Consider the following 18,625-nt stretch of genomic DNA (forward strand, 5'->3'; position numbering starts at 1 on the left):
TCCACGCCCACCTGCCACTGCCACTGTCCCTATTACCTGTGGCTGCCCTAGGGACAGCAAAAGCTCCAGAGGCACTCCTGTCCCATCCAGCCAGTCTGCACAGGGAGCCAGACACATGTAGGGACATCAGCACTGGCAGCAGCAGATGAATTCCTCCTTCCTGCCCAGGAATAATGCCCACTAACACTGCTGTCCCCAGCCAAGCCCACGTCCTCATGCAGTCCAGCTGATATAGGACAGGAATGGCTCTAGAGCTCTCCCTGCCTTTGAGGCAGCTTGGGAAAGCAGCAGCGAGGGAAGCAGACATGCCACTGAGCACGCATGGGAGGGGAGGTGATACTAAGAGCAGGGTCGGGGGGCAGGGGTTCTTACCTTATTTCAGGATGTAAGCATCCCCAGCTGCTGCTTGTGTGCAATGATCTGCCTGCAGGCAGGAGGGGAAAGGAGGGGAGTTTGGGAGTGGGGGTGCAGCCAGCCTTGCAGCACGTGCAAACCCCCTTTACCAAATCCTGAATCCACCCATGGTCCTATCAAATCTGTTGAGTATTCCCACACAACAGCAACAAGTGTTGCTTTAAAGCTATTATATTTACTACTTCTAGGACAACTCAAAAGTGTACCATATGAATTACATTTTTCCAGACACATCTGCTACTTCCTTGGTGAATTCTACAACTCAAGCATCTTAAGGTAAGGACAGATGTAACATTTGACACATTTCTAAGTGTAGCACTTCAAAGATGGAGCGCTTCAGCGACAAACAGGTGTAAAGCCTCCTGGCTGGAGTGCTTTAAACTGCCACAGCTCCATGCAGCAGCATGCTCTCCAGCCAGGTGACGCAACAGAAGCTGCTGTCTCTCCTGGCTCCATCCCCTCCATGAGGAAATGCAGCTAATTGTCAGTGACTGCATCCTTATGTGCTGCCTCCACTCTTGCAGACTACTATCTGCCAGAACTGGGAGAAACACAATGGAAGGGGCCTCTGGGCTTCCAATTTTGGCACAAAGGTAGTGTGGGAGAGCTGACAGTCTACCCCACTGAAGGGAAAGGGCAGTGAAAAGAGTGCAGAGCACAGCTGGATACTGGAGAACTAAGCCTCCCTTCATCATATGTGCACATGTAACAGGAAGCACTATTTTCTAAATAGTACTCATTCCTTTCAGGTTATTTTGGGACCATTTCTGTCATTTTCTCAATACTCCATATGGCACATACATCTGTCCATACCCTTAGTTCCACAGAGCAAAAAAAACTGAATACACGTGCCAAAAAAAAAAAAAAAAAGAAAGAAAGAAAAAAGAAAAAAGGGCAGATATATACGGGTGATTATGGAACAAAATAAGCAGATAAGGCATTTCAGTTCAAACTAATTCTTTATTCATAGTGAAAATACTATTTTTGCAAGTGATGCTAATAAATAAAAAAATCCAGAAAAGACTTTTACTTAGCGATAAGTGACCAGTTACAGCCACATAAAGTATTTTAATTCCATTAAGTCCAAGCCAACAATCATGCAAATTGGCCATGAGAAAGCAATAGAAATAATAGTCTATTCATTTTGTGCAATATCTTAATGCCATCTTCTTCTAAACCAGTTCATATCAATTGAAATCTGATTTCAAAATAAACATTAAGAGACATATTCTACCTCTGTTCCACACATGGAGTTATGTGGAGCATAAGCCCATGAATGTACAGTACTGTTAAACACTTCAAAAGGGAAAAAAAAACAAAAAAAAAAAAAAAACCACTCAACCAACCAACCAACCAACCAACCTTTGGATATTTAACAAAGTTTATGAACACCACAAAAGACAAACTCACATGAGTGAGTTCTCAAAGCAAAGAAATATTTAATCAAGCATAACAATAAATTATATTAAATTTAATATTTGTGTCCTTAATATTAAACAATTATTTCTGAGGAAATAATTTAAAACAACTGTTATAGCTAAGAAGAGTCAGACTAAGTTTACATATCTCATGTTCCCATGTAGGTGTAATCTTTGTTCATTAGATTTTCAGCTTTGTGACTATATCCTTCATTGGAAATTTAAACACAAAAACTGAAAAACTACTCTCAATTAAGCTGTGTATCACAAATACATGAAGGTGAGATACAGGCACTTGACAGTATTATGTGCAAGGCAAAACTTTTACTGGTCACAGTATAAATAGGGCTTCCACAAAACGGAAAATAAACATCCTCAGTAAACTTCCAGGGTTTCTAGCAGATTCGCTTCCATCCCTTTAGGTCAGTACCAACTGTTAACATGCCACACTTCTGCTCCTGCTCTATAAAGACACTTCCTAAACTGTAAAATTACAGCATTCCTTACCTGAAAGTATCAAGCATTTTCTATAATCACACCCAAAACATAAAAGTCTGTACAAACCTGTTACATACAAAGGCAAATTTATCTTTTGTTCCTAACCAGGCTAACTAGTGCAATGTAACAGGGATGCTGGTTTTCTCCAATTAAAAAAAAATCCCCAATTTTTGGTTAAAAAAGTAAACCCAAAACCACATTATTCCACGATTAAAATGAAACACCACTAATATACAGGTAAGTATAGATATAGATGATAGATATTAGTGGCATTTCATTTTAAAATCATGGAAAAATATGGATTTGGGGTGACTTTTTTTTAAACCAGAAATTGAGGATTTTTTTAAATCAGAGAAAACCAGGATCCCTGAACATAACAGACCTCCAATCCTCTCTTCTCTACTTATATATTTTTAATTGATGCACTTGCAAGCTACAAGACCCTGTTCTGCAGCAGCTAAGCACTGATATTCCTTTATATAATCTGAAAAACAGCATATCATAATAGTCCAATTAAAAAAAAAAAAAAAGAAGGAGAGACATGCTTCACCCCACTGTTTCCCCACAGGCACGTTCAGATAGGAAATTTAAAAGGAATATCCATTTAGAAAGTGTAAACCAAAAGGACATATGCATACGTAATGTATGGATGGAAGGGTGAAAAAGGAGTAACATGGGAGGGACAAAAATAAAAGTAAATGTGCATCCCTCCGTTCTCCTTGGGAAAGCCTTTGTATGAAAATACTTATACAAGATATCTGTTGCATATTAACAATGCATTTTAATTTCTTAAAGGTTTTGATTTTGTTTAAAACTGTCATTTGATCCTTTTATGCTGTCTGGCATAAATTTAAGGATCAGCACAGAAGACCAGCAGCAGAGACAGTAAGCCAGCTTCTGGCTCTGTCATTCCCGTTGCACAGCTGAGATCAAAAAAGAATCCCCATGTCAGTACCACATGAAACAGTGGGCTCCCCATCCCCTGCACTGGCATTAATACCATACTCATGCATCTATGTATAAATATAATGGAAAATAGTTTTATATCCGATATTGGGCACATTGCTCGTTTCCAATAACAGTATGCCAAGAAGAGGCATTTCTAGCATTTTACATACCATCACAAATATCTTGTGTAAAGTTTAACATCTGATTCCTTTTTACTAAAAATAAGAATCAATAGCTAATCAGGTACTCCTGTAATAAACAGGTTTCAGAAGTGTGGACATGCACATATTTGCAATTTCTGTTATCCTGAAAATATCAAAAGCAACCATCAAATCTGTGCTTTACAAAAACAATGAACATAGGATCAGGATTAAACTGAAGTAGAAATGGACACGCTTGAACAGAAACAGCAACAATTGCTCCTCCATGAGAAGTAATACAACAAAATGAAGTATAAGGATTCTGAGCACTGGATTCCTCTTTACCTGGATTCAACTGTAACCTCTGCTTTCCTGATATTTAATAATTACTTATACTTTAACATGGCATTCTTCTTTTCTTTTTAAAACCGAATCCTTTTATATATGTTAAACAACATTCAGCATAAACTTTGGAAGACTCATTTTGATTCAACTGTGAAGTTCTGGTAATGGAAGAAGAGGTTTTACATGAATGTGATATCCTCCCATGTCATGTACTTTACAGTAGAGCATTGTAATGATCGAGCATCTTGGAGTCCACAAGCTGAAGCATACGCTCACACTAGAAATCTAAAAAAGTATACCAACTGTAAGCATTTTGTGGCAAGCTGCAGATCAGCACTGCTATTTAAAGGGACAGCATCAAAAATAAAACCTTCTTAACATGATCCTCAAGTATCAGAAAACTCAGGATCTTAGGCTAGTGGAAGTTCCTACATAAGGCAGTCAAATTTACAACCAGTGTATACATTCATGAAGGAATTATTTTTTTGGTAAACTAACAACCCAACGTACTGCAGAGTCTGAATGTGAAATATAGGCACAAAATAGATTCTCTACTCTTTTCAGTGTGGAAAATGCAACTATCCAACAATGTAATAAGAAAGTTCACTAAGAGGTGAGCAAAAATTTGTAACAATCTGAATAAAACAAGGTATTGTATAAAGGTGCAATATAGAGCAAATTTGATTTTGGTTTAAATATACATGTAAATCATGGAAACTTTCTACTCTTATTTATTATTTCATCTTATAAATGTCATTCTAGTTCTTCCCAGTTATCAGTAAGGTTACCTTTGCTTTGTCGTCTAATACTAACCAGCTTTCCAGCTGATTTGATACTCCACCTGGAACTATTTCCTGAGCTAGCCAGGTTTGTATATTTTGTGGAGCCTTTTGTCTCATCTTCCCAGCCTGACCAGGATGTATAGTCACTTAAAGTATTTGCTGCATCACTGACGGGTTCTCCAGAAGTGATCTGAGGTGGGTCCCAGCCTTCAATTTCATCTGGTTTTCTGGACTGGATGTTCTGTTTTATCACCAAACTGTCCCAAAATCCAGATTTCTTTTCTGACTTCACATCTTCTTTTAATTTTAGATTAGTTCTAAAGAAAAATAGATATGTGATACTATTAAAACACTGATAACTTCTCTCTATATTCAAGATACCAAGAAATAAATGTTTGCAACCTGGTTCCGCCAAATCAACCAAAAAGAAATAAAAGATTGACTACTACAGTAAACTATCTTCCAAAATTAAATAGCTTTTATAACAAATCCTTTCCTTGTTAATTTGCCACTTTTAAGGTCTCCTGGTTATAGAAAGCTACCACAAAATATCGCTATAACTATTTAGCAAGTCCTCAAGTGCATCATTAGGTTAAATTATTTATCATCTTCATACAGCACTTCCCTTCTCTATCATATTTTCACCTCTTCAGCTACTAAAACAGATTAGCAATGCTCTTCATTCTAAGTATGAAATGTTCAAGGGTAACTTTATCGAAAAGCCCCTCTTCCCTTCCCTTGTTAAAGGAAAACATTTAAATTGATACTAAAAATAAGATTATTTTGACATACTTTTCATATGAAAAGGTATAGGCATGATTTTATATCCTGAGCAAGAGATTAAGGCCTACAAAACGGGTCTGCCATTTGCTTAGAACAAACTGATCCCCCTTTCTCTGCTGAGATTTGAAGAAGTCAGTCAGGTTCTGAAGGTGCTCCATGCGAGTGGATTCTTGCGTAGCTTGCAGAACGTAGGCTCTAAAAAAAGTTATAAATTCAGGAAGGGTGCTCCCCCTCTTTTTTTTTTTTAAATACAAATTACAGTAAAAGCTCTTCTGGTTGACTGTTAGATATAATAAAATCAGATATAGGAAAAAGAGAAAAAAAATAGAAGAATTTTCCTGAGTTTCCAAAAAAACATTCTAGAAAAAGAACAAAACAAAGCCACTTAACATTTACAGTATTCTGGGCCACAGTCTGATACTTTTAGTTACCTGGAATAGTAATGCTGACTTAGAGATGATACCACTGACTAGCTCTGCTAGCTCTTTGAAAGTAAAGCCTAGCAAGGTCTGCAATTGCACTAAACTCTAGCTTGTGTTTTTAAAAACAGACATACCATCTTGGTGGTTCTTCTATGTTGATTCTTTTCATCCAGATTCTGTAATTTTGTTGAAGTATCAATATTTAAGGAACACACTTAATCCTAATGTAATTTCTTCCACTTTAGATCAGAAACAGTGTAGTAAGTTCAGCTGCTTGAGGTTACTTGTCCAACAATTTCATTTTATTAAGTTTGGAAAGAGTTTGATGGCCATTTATTAAGTATGAATGTAATCAATATATTTCCAAGTTATAATCTTTGCTTAAAGGAAGGGCAACAAGATATTCTGTGTGTTATAATAACACATATTTATGTATTAGGGCTGTGTGAAGCTTCAGTTGTTGATTTGATTAGGTGGAGATTCGGCCCAATTCAGTGGCCAAATCTCTGAATCCAAATTGAATCAGGAGACCCTTCAATCTCTCGAAATCAAATCGGAACCCTCCAAATTGATTCAGAGAGATTCGGAAAGGTTTGACGATTCAGACTTAGGCACAGCTTTAAATGTTTACGTACCTCAAGGTACCAGGCGGTTCAGGAATGCTGAGATGCTGGGGTGGATCGAGTGTCCCACAGCAGCATGGGGGGTCCCCAGCAAACTCGGCAGCAGACCCAAAAGCTGACCCAAAGCACTTCCAGGTCCACTAGTGAGCACGTGGAGGACACCCTCCCCCTGGCTCAGCGATTGATGCTTCCTAGGTCTGGGGAGGAACCCAGGGTCCCCCCCATGGCCGAATACCAAGCTGGGGGGGGCGGGCTACAAGGGGCCCCCCTTGCATGCTTCGCAGTAGACCCAGAAGTACTTCTGGTCCATTTCCAGGATCGCTGCCGAGCATGCAGGAAACCTCCAGCACTTCATCTGCCCCACCATCGCAGCATTCGCAAGACATACCAGGTACATGGAGGAATGTAGAAAATACATTTAAAGCTGTGTCTATGGCCGAATCGCTGATTCTCCGAATCATCATCAAATCTTCAGATCTGTCTGAATCCTAATTGGGGAAACTGATCCAAATCAACAAATCAAATCACTGTCCCCAATTCAGACTGAATCTGAATCAAATATGGCCCATTTCACACACCCCTATTATCTATGTTATTTAAAAAGCCTTCTGCAACATATGCTAACCATATTTCTTTCCCAAAGAAATACATTTGTGAAAACTGAAATAATTTAATGTTTATGATTTAATAAATGTAATGTTTCCAGTGCAAATAAAGCCTTCAAAATGCCAAGTATTTATGCAAAGGGGGCTTGTATAGAAGCAAGTAATAAGACATAAAAGACTGAGTACTAGTAATGATATAAGTGTAAGCGAGTTAGGAGGATGAAGCAAAATGAACATATTCATTGCCCACTATTAGCACACAGTGAGAAGTTCTTATTGCAATTAATGCAGATATTGAAGGTTACTTTTAAAAAGAAAAAATTTAAGCTTGACGCCTATGAAGCACGGATTTGTTAAAAACAAACTATTAAAAACGATGTTAAAAAGTTCCCAATTAAAAAAAATAACTGAATTGTAATACTTAAGTAATCTTTATTTTACTTATTAAAACCACAAATCTCTTTTAGTTACTTTAACATAAAACAGTTAACACTTTTAAAAGGAGCTACACTGATTTTTTTTTAAGAACAAACTGTATTTCTTTGAGTCAGGTATGGCCTACAATCATGTTTTCCTGGCACAACTGTGTTTGTCAGGAGTATAATTTTTCTTCCCCCTACCTCTGATCAGTATAGTTAAGCAGGTAAAAGCTGCACAGAGGCAAGTAACCCAGCCACAGCACCCGCCTGCCAGAACTTATTCCATTCAAGGATATAATTTCAGATATATTGGCTCATTTCCCCAGGTTGCATCATCTTAGCAATTCTGGCAACTAGTCAGCTGCAAGATGTAGCTACTTAAGAAGGACCTACTTAATTCATGGTTTCACAGAAACCGCAAAACCAACAGCAGCAAAAAAGCCTTAATAAAAATAAAATGCTGGCTCCCCAGTGGAAGCCAGTAGTCCTCACTGCTGGGAGGGGACGACACCAACTGATGAGGAAGCACAAAGGGCAGCAGATAAGATGGCTACCCCTTGTCACTCGTACCCTCTGCCCCAGGGCCTCTACACCGATCAGCACCAAGGAGCTGGGCCACAAGAAGGGCAGCCAGCCATCAAGATAGCTGCTGCCCCCTCATTCCTCCTGCCCCGGGGCTTCTCCACCATCAGCACTGAGTGACAGGACCTCTGCAAATTGCATGTAAAATCAGCTGTGTGCTGTGAGCAGACCACAAAAAACCCTTTCGTCTTGCTGTGATTTAGCTATAAGGACTAACCACCTGGTGATCAACAGACTCAAGAGAGAAGAGAGTGCAGAGAAAAGGAAATATTTCTAAATTTGATTACATCTAAAAATGTTGAATTACAACAAAGTGAAAAAGATTTTTTTGTGATTATCTTCCTATAGTCTACAGCTTTATTCCAGCCAAAGTTATTGCAATTTTTTCCCTAACCTATAGGAGATTGTCCACACCTAACTGCTGTTTCCACCTAGTAGAGGAAACCTGCCCATATTCTTTTACGGTTCCAAACTTAAACAAGTTCTGTGTTCCCTGTAAATTTAAAATATAAATAACTTTAAGTATGGTAAATTTTTCAACAGAATTTTTCAATAAATTGGCTCTTTTTACTCTACCTTTCATTCTACCTCTTCATTGTTCCTGTAGCCATTGTTTAACTACAACTTATTCTTTTTCCTACGTTATTTGCCACTATTCCATTTTTCTTACCCTTTAGATTTTGGAGACTTGCATCCTGCTAGCAATTGTTGTTCGTCATCTTTATTGAAAAGGGAGGTCACTTCTTTCCAACCCCGAAAACTTGCACCTTGGACCTACATGTGGAAGTAAAAGAAAAATATATTACAAACTCAAGAACAAAGGGGTACAAATAAATTTTCTATGAGCAGATCCCATCCCTTATGCAGAATCATTTTCCTTTCTCTCTTCCTCAAAGACGTTTGCTTAAAGACATGTCTTGAGCCAGATTCTCTGGGCCACAAAATCTGCTTTGTATCATCTTAAAACCTGATGAGCTGGTTGCAAAAAAATAAGCAGTGGCTGCTATAGCACCTGCACCCTGCCTTGCTCACTGTTGCATAACAGGGACAGGACAGGCACAGAAGTTACACATAAACCAGTATAAGTTATCGGAAACTGGTTCAAATCTGTAACACCACAGAAGTTCAGCACTTATAAACCGCTTTCAAAATGGCCAAAACCGATTTAAAGATTAACCTGGATGGATATAGCATCAGATTTAACTGATTTAGTTTAAATCAGTTTACTGAACTGCACATCCAGTTCAAAGAGCACAACCGCCCACCCTATGCACTACTGCTTTAACATGTTGTTTCTCTATGGCTGAATATGTCTGCACCACCTGGGAATGCTCAAGTTACAGTAAACAAATTGACATTCCCCTAAATGATACATGCAGAATTATAACAGCCTGTCTAAAACCCACCCATGTTCCCTTCCTATACACACTATCTGGCATAGAGCCCCCTTACATCAGGAGAAAAGAAACAGGCTACATTAACCGCCAGGTACAAGAGTCAGACGACCGCCACACACTATATGGGCATCAAGCAGTACACTGTCATCTCTGATCAAGAAATAGTTTTTTTGTCCTCTAACACGATTGATCACATCACCAGAATCAGCCAGACTTACCTTTGGCAAAAAGAATGGGAGAAACTAGGTGACAAAGCTGTTGAATGGAACGAGCAAGGAATTACCTCTAGTGAGGAGTTAACATAGGCTCCAACTACAAATGGCACCCATGGAGGAACCTGAACAAATTAAGAGTGGGTCTCAGAAGATGCAACTTTCTCATGAAATCATGCAACTGATAAATGTGTTTGTCAGGAGAAGCAAACCATGGATTATCTTCTGAGATGCCCTGTAGCACCTCACAATGCCCCCTGACAAGATCTGTCAACAACACCAGAAGCAGGGGCCTGTGCAGAATATTGGGAACAGACCACATAGGAAGGTTGGATTGGAGACATGACAATGACGACAAAGTTTACTGAACTTCTGTCCCAGATCCCCTACAGATTCAAGTTAACTCACAGTCCCCCAGGATCCCAGGTTGCTTTGCACCTCAGCCCCCCTACCCCCATCCTCTGCTACCCACCCCTGGGTGGGCAGGATAGCTTTGGCTTAAGCTGTGTGCTCCAGCAGAGCAGGAAGGCATGCTCTAGCGCCCGCTGGCTTCTGGAGTGAGCCACTGCAGGCATGTGCCTCCATTTCCGAAATCACAAGTAAATATCTGTTCACTTGCTTACTGGTTCAACCTATAGAACTTAGACTAACCTGTGAAGCTTGAAGCAATTCAGTCTCGGGATTTTTGACTGTCTATATTTAGCCCGGGAGTTTCTTAGGTAGCCATAAGGACTGCTGATTGTAGCTACCAGACAAGCACTGGAGACCTGAAACTATTTTACTTCAAATCACAGATGGAGCCAGGAGCTGGACAAGGTGAGCCATGAAACCAGGGGAAGGCTGCAGAGATGGCTCTTTATCCTGCTATCCCTGTAATTTCCTGCTTTTATCTCTATGGCTTTGAAAATACTCTTCCAAACATAACCAAAGTAGTTCACTTGTTGCTCACTGCCTTTACTGAACAAAGATATCATTTGTTTCCAACGTCCAGACCTTCAAAACTGAACCTCAAGCATGAGCAGGAACATAAAATGTGTCTTCCCACATCTGGCAACAGCTCCAGTACCTCTCAGAAAAAACTGAAAAGTTCTAGCCATTTTCTCTGCTGTCTTCTACAAAGCCATGGCTATCCCTGAAATTGGCATTAATTATGTGATTTTCATTTTGTTGCTGCAGCTTCAGCAGGTCTTCAAAAGGCACCACAGGCAACAGTGGAGCTATTCACTAGGAAAACTAGGAACACCACATAAAAGGGAGGTTGCATAGAGAAACAGTTCCAACCAAAGCCCCACCCCCCCGATTTCTGAGATCAGAATATGAGGTTAAGGGGAAAACAAACACACACACAACCCCTTAGCCCCCCACCTCATTCATACTTTCAGTAACTGAAGAAATTGGAAAGTCAATTCAAATTTACTCAGTAGCCAGCTAAGCTGAATTCAATATGAAACAACCTAGACCCTAAACAAGATCCAAAAAAGGCTCCCTAGGACAGGGGCTGGCAACCTTTTACTAATGGACAGGCTAGGGATCACCTGCTACAGCTGCTCTCTCACCCTTCTAATTGCAGCCTCTGCCAAAACGTGCTAAGCAATTTGAAGCAGCTAATTTATCAGTGATGGTTAACAGAGACAGCAGTGGGAGAGCAAGAGAGCTGTTCTGCAGACAGCAGGGACAGCTGGGGAGGCAGTAGGAGATCATTAAGGCAACTCTGGAAGACCAATCATGGGCCATACTGAACGCCTGGACAGTAGTAGTGCACTGTTAGTAAAATCTAAGCTAGATTCAAATCTTTTTGCAACCTGGATTTGGCCTGCAGGCCACACATTGCCAACCCCTGCTCTAGAAGGAACCTCAGTACACTCCTAACACAAAGACCCTCCTTCCAGCTATTGTCCAGGACCCTCCCATTTTTTTCCACTGTTGTCTAACTTGTTAGCCCTTTGACTAGTAGGCAACTGGTGCATTTCAGCTTGAGCTACAAGTTACACATAAACTAGTTTAAGTCATCAGAAACTGGTTTAAACTTGTAACAGAACAGAAGTTCAGTGTACATAAATCAGTTTCAAAATGGCTGAAACTGGTTTAAGATAAAACCAGTTAGGGGATAAACCTACCTTTCCCTGAGCACAGAGCTGCCCTGCTAAACTTAGTGAACCTTAGTGCTGGCTGTGACTATGGACCACAAATCCCAGAGGCACCTGGAAACAGGAAGAGGAAGTGATAAGAAACCCTATAGAGTCCTGCTGGCCTGATTTTGGATTGCAAATCCCAGAGACCTTGGGGTAGCAAGAAGATGCTGCAAACACACAGCCCATGCTGGCTATGTGCCAGAGAGGTGTGTTCTAGTGGTCCCCCAGCTTCTGGCCTGAGTCACTGCAGGCACGTGGCTGCATTTCCTGAATCAAAAGTGAATTTGTGTCTAGTTGTTTCTCAGTTTAATCTCTGCAGTTTAAACTAACCTGCAAACACTGAACCAATTCAGCCTCGGGCTTTTTGATTGTCTGTACTTGGTCTTCAAGTACTAAGTACATGTAAGCAAGGTTGCCAGGCATATGTGTGTGTAGGGATGGTTAACATACCATTAATATATATTACAAACTCATTGTTCTACTGCTTTAGATTAGACAGGGCTCTTTGGGCTTTGCAAAGTGAGAAAATAGCAGCACTGCTATTTCTCTGCCTAATTTAAAGATTTAGTTCTTCAGCTAGTATGTTCCAAGTAAATGTTTCATGGCTTACTTGGGCCTGCACTTGATAAATTCTAATATATAAAAGATAAAACTTCATTGAATACACACTAATTTACATAAGTGAATTATTTAATGTTGCTAATTAACAAGTAAATTTAAAAAATATATAAAGCATATTGTATCATCATACACTTGCTAACAACTGTAATTTAATTTTGACTTTTTATAATACTTCATAATATACAACAGTATATTTTATGAAAGTAATGAAAGCTGCCTACACTGCTATTATTAGCTTGTACACTGCTATTACTATACTGCTATTATTATTTGTGGCTGAGAAACAGCAAGTCAACTCTTTTAACACCATATCATTGTAAAAATGTATTTTTATCACAGCATATAATTCCCATAAAACCCAACAAAATTCTACCAGAGTCCCTCAGCACATATTAAAAAGGTAGAAAGTCAATTCTTGTTCTTTACTAGAACTACTGTGACACCTCTCCATTCTATATGTTCACAGATTAAAATTAAACACATGTGCATTTATGTCCCAGTATTGATTCCTTGACTTCTGGAGGTATACATTCTCAAAGGTTACAATGTAATGATCCCTACACTAAAAAGATAGCGCACCTGAAAAAACACATACAAAAAGCATACTGGATCCAACCTAGAACCAGACAACCACAAAATGAGATTCGTAAAGGAACATAGGCATGGGAATGCTGAGCTACCTGCCTGCACATGGTAGGTACCTGGCTCCCAAAGTAGAATTCACAAATCCAGGGAAGGTGCTTAGAAGTCATCTATATTTTAAAAACAAGGAAATTTAGATACCTAGGTTTGAGATGCACAACACTCAGCATGCAGAACAAATCAATGCCTAAAACCAGCCAATAGGAACATAAGTCTTAAATACTGCCACACCCTCCCAGACTTCAGCTGTTTATATGTGTTTAACTACAAGAATCAAATATGCAGATTTAAATGATTACATAGTCTTATATGTAAATTAAATCAGAAATTATTTATCCATATAGTTGAACACTTAAAGATTAGGTAGAGACACACAAACGCAACATTTTTGAAAAATAAAAAACAAGAAATAGCTAGCTTTTATTGTGTATCCTCACGATGTAGCAAACACATATAGCAAAAACAGACTACCACAAAACAGTTTTTTTTTTTAATTAAAAAAAAAAAAAGACTATGGCAAACATTTACCATCTGTGAGCCGTGTCAAACAAACAGAAACAATTACACAGCAAATGACACCCTCAGGAAAAACAATATTACACAAAATACTTGATTACATGGCTTACTCATTCAGTCCTGTGAACGAAAGTAGAACTTTAATTTTTTATAGGTAGATAGTTCATAATTCCCTAGTTCATGATAGGTTGGCAATTTAAGAACAAGCCATTCAACTGTTTCCTACAGCTTTTTCTTTAAAGCATGCCACTTCTCTAGTCAACTGAAGCACCACTGCAGTCTTGCACAGCTGACTAAAGAAGCGTTTCCCTTTAAATAAAAGCCACAGAAAACAATTAATGTACCTTCACAGTTCTGCATAGCTGTTTTGCTGCGACTATATATCCTGGCTAGTTCACAAATCAAACCCTGCAAAGAATCCAGGTTCTATTGTATAACTTCTTAAAGTAGTACATAGTATTCAAAGAATTAATGGAGTGAGAATGGTCTAATCTTCTAATCTTCACTAGGAAAGGCTTAATCCTATTAACACGTCCCTGTGTCACAAAAGCTGACCGATTAGGGTCAGTGGTTCTCAATGTTTTTAGATTCAGAGCAACCCTCCATAACTTTTCTGAGTTTGGCACCGCCCTGGTAAGAACCACTGTTCTACCATCTCAGTTTACCTTAGTGGTTCTCAGCTGGGGCCCTGCCACGTCCAGATGAAACTGCCCCATGCACCTAGTGCAGAGACAGACTGGGAAGGGCTGCCAGAGGCAAATGTCATGATTTCTGCACTTTGGGCAGAAATTGGAATGGGAAGGGAAGGGAAGACTTGGGTTAGGGGTAATGAAGGTGTTGCGCCAAGCACTTGAGAGTGCGGGTAGCAGGGGAGGGTGGGAAGGGCCAGGAGGGAGTAGAGGCAAGCATAGGAAAGTTACCTAACAGTAGCTCCTTGCACTATGCCTCACTGAGGCTGGGGCTGCCATTTTGGCACACTAACCATTAAAAAGAGGACATAGCAAATATCTATCTCCTGAATTCCTTCATGCTCTTCGTATATAAAATAACTATTTCCCATTAGCTCACTGAAAATAGCAATTGAGAATGCAGAAAGGTAACCTAATCTAAATTATAGGTCACATATATGAAGTGTATATGTGAAGGTAGGAATTCTGTAGACTCACCTCCGATCAGCACTGTACCTTCATCCAGAACTGGCATACACAGCTACAACTTCCATAATGTCTCTTGCGTTGTTTTAAGAACTCCTCCAGCAATTGTCTTGGCTGATAACCAGCAGGCCAAAGAAAAACATTTTCCAATGCTGTAATTTTCCCAGTATAACCCTGGAAATGACTTAGGAAAAATCCCAGTCTGCTATATTTTCAGTGTAAATAAATTAAATTCACTAAACTTGATACTTGATGATTTACAGACTTATATTTCTAAAAATTTACCATCATTTCAAATATCAAGCAGATAAAGTATACAGGTCAAGAAAGAAAACTCAGGCAAAACTTTCTACCTCTGTATAACATAGCACTCTTTTCATAGAATTATTCCCTTACAAAGCAATCAATATACATGTTCAAAGATTTGCAACTGTGTACTTAGTAGATATTCAGCTATAGTAATAGTTTTGTAACAGATGTCTTCCAAATATATTTGATTATATCTCCTGCTATCTTTTAACAGAAACACATTGTAACCATTTAGGATATACCTCCAATGGTTATTTAGTGTTTTCAAATTAAAAACTGCTATCTGTCTGCATTAAAAAAAATTAGCATCCAACAAAATGAATAAAAGAATTTTACTAAAACTCTTGTCTAGGCTGGTATTGGAATGCCTTACAGGTACGAAACAGAAATCAGACTTACCAAGATTATTTAAGCAGAAGTCAGGGCAGCGCCTTATAGATTACTTTGCTCAGAAGCAGAAGTTTTTGTAGGCTACAGCCTACTTAATAAGATATTGTGTGGTAGTTTGTAGACTATTAAAGCTCATGCCCCTCTGAACAAGATAATCTATTAAGGTCCACACTACCCTGCCTTCTGCCTAACTTCAAGCTAACATAGCTAACTACCACTCAGATTATTTAAGTGAAAGAATCAGGTCTGACTGCTGGGACTTAAAAAAACCCAAAAAAAACCCAAAAATCCATGTCTAGTAAGTAAAAGAAATCCCTAAAATGTATTAGGGCTATGGTCTCAAGAGAAACTACAGATGAGCTAGCTTTTACAACCCTTATGTCCACTATGGCTTAAGTGCTTTATTTATCCTCTTTGATCTCTCCACCCCACTGTCACATCTCTTCAGTAGTACTTCCTTCCCCTACCCCTTCCTCCTCCTTTCCCTAACCCTTGTGTTTAAATTACTTGATTCCTGTCTGCTTAGTACCCCTCCTCTCTGCAAGTCCATTCACAGCATCTGATGAAGTGTGATGTGGCCTATGAAAACTTAGTATTTTCTGAATGAATTAGTTTCTAAGGTGCCACCCTGCTCTGCTTTCTACTTCCAACGGACAGTAAAAAAAGCAATGTGTACTCCAACTTAAACTCACACTCTCATGCACAAACCTAATGGTGATCTCAGCAATGTTATGCCAGAATAACTTCCTAAACAAAAGGAATGTATGTCAATCTGATCTGATGATCTGTTAATACAACTAACACTCATGTTTACCAGAACTGTGCTGTGGGGCAACCAAAACCGAGGACCACAGCAAGTCACACTAGAAGCACAGAATGAGAGTCTGTCACTGGTCTAAAAAGAGTTTACAATCCAAACAGAAATGGGGTAAAGAAAGGAAGAGATCAGTAATGAGAATGAACAACATAATGGCTCAAAATATTGTTGCAATACATTATATAACACAAGGGAGCAGAGTTAAAGAATTATGGCTCCATCTTAACTTTTGGATTCCTGACTTTTGAATGCTTTACATAAATTTCATGGTGAATCTGGAACATGGCTACCCAGAGAGAATGCAGAACCTCCACTCTTAGAGCATTTTTAAGACCTGGGTAGAAAAAGCTTTGGCTGGGATGATCTAGCAGGGGACAGTCCTGCTTTGAGCAGGAGGCTGGACTTTCAACCCTAATTTTCTAAGTCATGCCATTTCTAAATTTTGTTGTTTCTGCTTAGTTAGAGAAACCCTTTCCATGCTTTTCTGCTAAGAGGGGATTAGCTGGAAAGAAAGACAGAGGAAATGAGGAAGTTGTAGTCCAGGAAAAGGAGAAGGTTGGAACCAATATTATATAAACACTGAGTAGAGGAGTACCAGAGGAAGAGCATCTGAGACTGCTGTTAAGACTGATTTAGGTTATAATGTAAGATTGAGGAAGCTCAGGTATGTGTCTTTTTGGTACCTGCTGGAGGTGGAAGTGAAAGCTTTACAGACGCCTGAAGTGGTTTGAAAATGGCAGAGAATTTGGAATTTACAAAGAATGCAAGAGACTACATTTAACACGTTATTCCCATACTTTGCTAGGTTTTAAAATCATGAGATGTGTCCTGCCACAACCTTTACTACCACAAAACAAAAGCTTCTCTGTACTTGTTTCATAGGACATTTAATTATACACTGGATTGGTGTATACCTATATGGTAGGTGTCGCAGGGCACTTACGCACCCTGCTCCTATTGAGGCTTACGAACTTAAGCGGGGAGGTGTGTAGCAGAGCACTAGGGTGCTCGCTACTAGTAATAGTAATAAGGACAGCTGCAGATCAACAGGGCAGCACAGGTGAGGGTTGCTGGGGCAACCAATGTTGGTCAGCTGGCCAGAAGGGGGCAGGGCCTGGCCTTTATAAGCAGCCAGGCTGAGGCTAGAGTCAGTTCCCCTCTGGTAGCTGGAGGAGCAACAGCTCTGCAGCAGAGCAGAGCAGAGCAGAGCAGAGCAGAGCAGAGCAGAGCAGAGCAGAGCAGAGCAGAGCAGAGCAGAGCAGAGCAGAGCAGAGCAGAGCAGAGCAGAGCAGAGCGATTGCCTGAGCCTCTGCAGAATGGCACGGGGTGGAGAGAACCCTGGCTGAGATGAGAAGTAGCCAGGGCGGCACTGAACATATGTTGTAGCCAGGAGGCTTATTTTTGTGTTACAGCCGGTTGGCTTATGGCTTTGAGTTTGTTGGGTTGTTTGTGTAAGACCAAAGGACCGGGAGAGGCTGTAGGGGTTGGCGGAGGCCTCAGGGGAACTCCCCAGTAGCGTGGGGGTTCCTGGTGCCCTGTAAGGGCATAGCGAGTGTGTGCTAGGGAAGGCACAGCAGTTTGGTGCAGGGGTGGCGCTGCAGTTGGGGAGTGTCTTGACCCCAGCCCTGTGTGGGGGTGATATTGGGACAGGCCCCAATGTGGGTGAGGACCCTGGAAGGGGTCTGGGGCCAGGTAAGGCTAAGGCTGCCTGAGCCCCGGTGCGGGCGGGGAGCGTGTGAGGTGCCCTGGAAGGGGTCACTTAGGAACAAGGTAGACATGAGAACGTCTGGAACAGCTGAGAGGCTTGGGGCGTGGTATTGGGGTGGAAGGAGCCACGTGATGCCCATAGGGTTGGGGGCGCCAGAGTCCATTCACGTAGAGCAGGGACCAGAAGGATAAGAGCACCGGATCCAAGGGGTCGAATAAGGCAGCTTCCCATTAGTATTACAGAAACATCAAAGTCATGGTGGGTGAGAGAGAGAGAGGGTGCTAGATGGGTAACTTGGCATGGTAGGGGTGCCAGGAGATCATGGCCATTCCTGGGTTCCCACCCCGTGACAATAGGTTCTCAGGACCAGGGAAAGGGAAGCAGAGATGACAACTGACAAAACTGATTGTGTGTGCTGTTTGTTTGTTTGTGGTTGTGTGTGGGTGTTTTGGTTGTTGTTGTTTTTTTTAAACACACTGTACCAGAATTTACAGATTATAATTATTCTGAAATTTATAATTTTTATATTACATGACATACCAACTGTTTGAATTAAACTAACCAGCTTTTCTAAAAAGAGAACTTAACAATTAATCTGGTCTCACACAACCAGAGTATCTCTTCAAACAAATAAAATGAAGTATACAAACCATGAAAAGTCCAAACCAGATATACCACTTGACCTCTAGGAGTAGTTGCTTGCCTCTGATAAATTCAGGCAAGCCTTCCTAGTGGTTTACACAATTAC

At 40.2% G+C, this 18,625-nt stretch overlaps 1 protein-coding gene across 3 annotated transcripts in view; it reads right to left on the minus strand.

Annotated features, from left to right (window-relative positions):
• Window positions 1-1,864: 1,864 nt before the first annotated feature.
• TDRP (testis development related protein) overlaps window positions 1,865-18,625 on the minus strand; it is a 53,366-nt gene continuing 36,605 nt past the window's right edge. For 2 of the 3 annotated variants that reach the window (XM_090033134.1, XM_090033125.1), the window contains 2 exons: window positions 8,650-8,753; window positions 1,865-4,862 (listed from right to left, as the gene is read on the minus strand). In XM_090033134.1, the coding sequence (XP_089889260.1) occupies window positions 4,517-4,862; window positions 8,650-8,753 (450 nt within the window). In that variant the 3' untranslated portion in view covers window positions 1,865-4,516. Of the gene's footprint in view, window positions 4,863-8,649; window positions 8,754-9,659; window positions 9,714-18,625 lie in introns of all 3 variants that reach the window. The other variant, XM_090033114.1, reaches the window with a different exon arrangement.

The sequence above is a fragment of the Crocodylus siamensis genome, chromosome 1, assembly GCF_052110815.1.
Source record: "Crocodylus siamensis isolate JL-2025a chromosome 1, ASM5211081v1, whole genome shotgun sequence".
NCBI classification, from domain to species: Eukaryota; Metazoa; Chordata; order Crocodylia; family Crocodylidae; genus Crocodylus; species Crocodylus siamensis.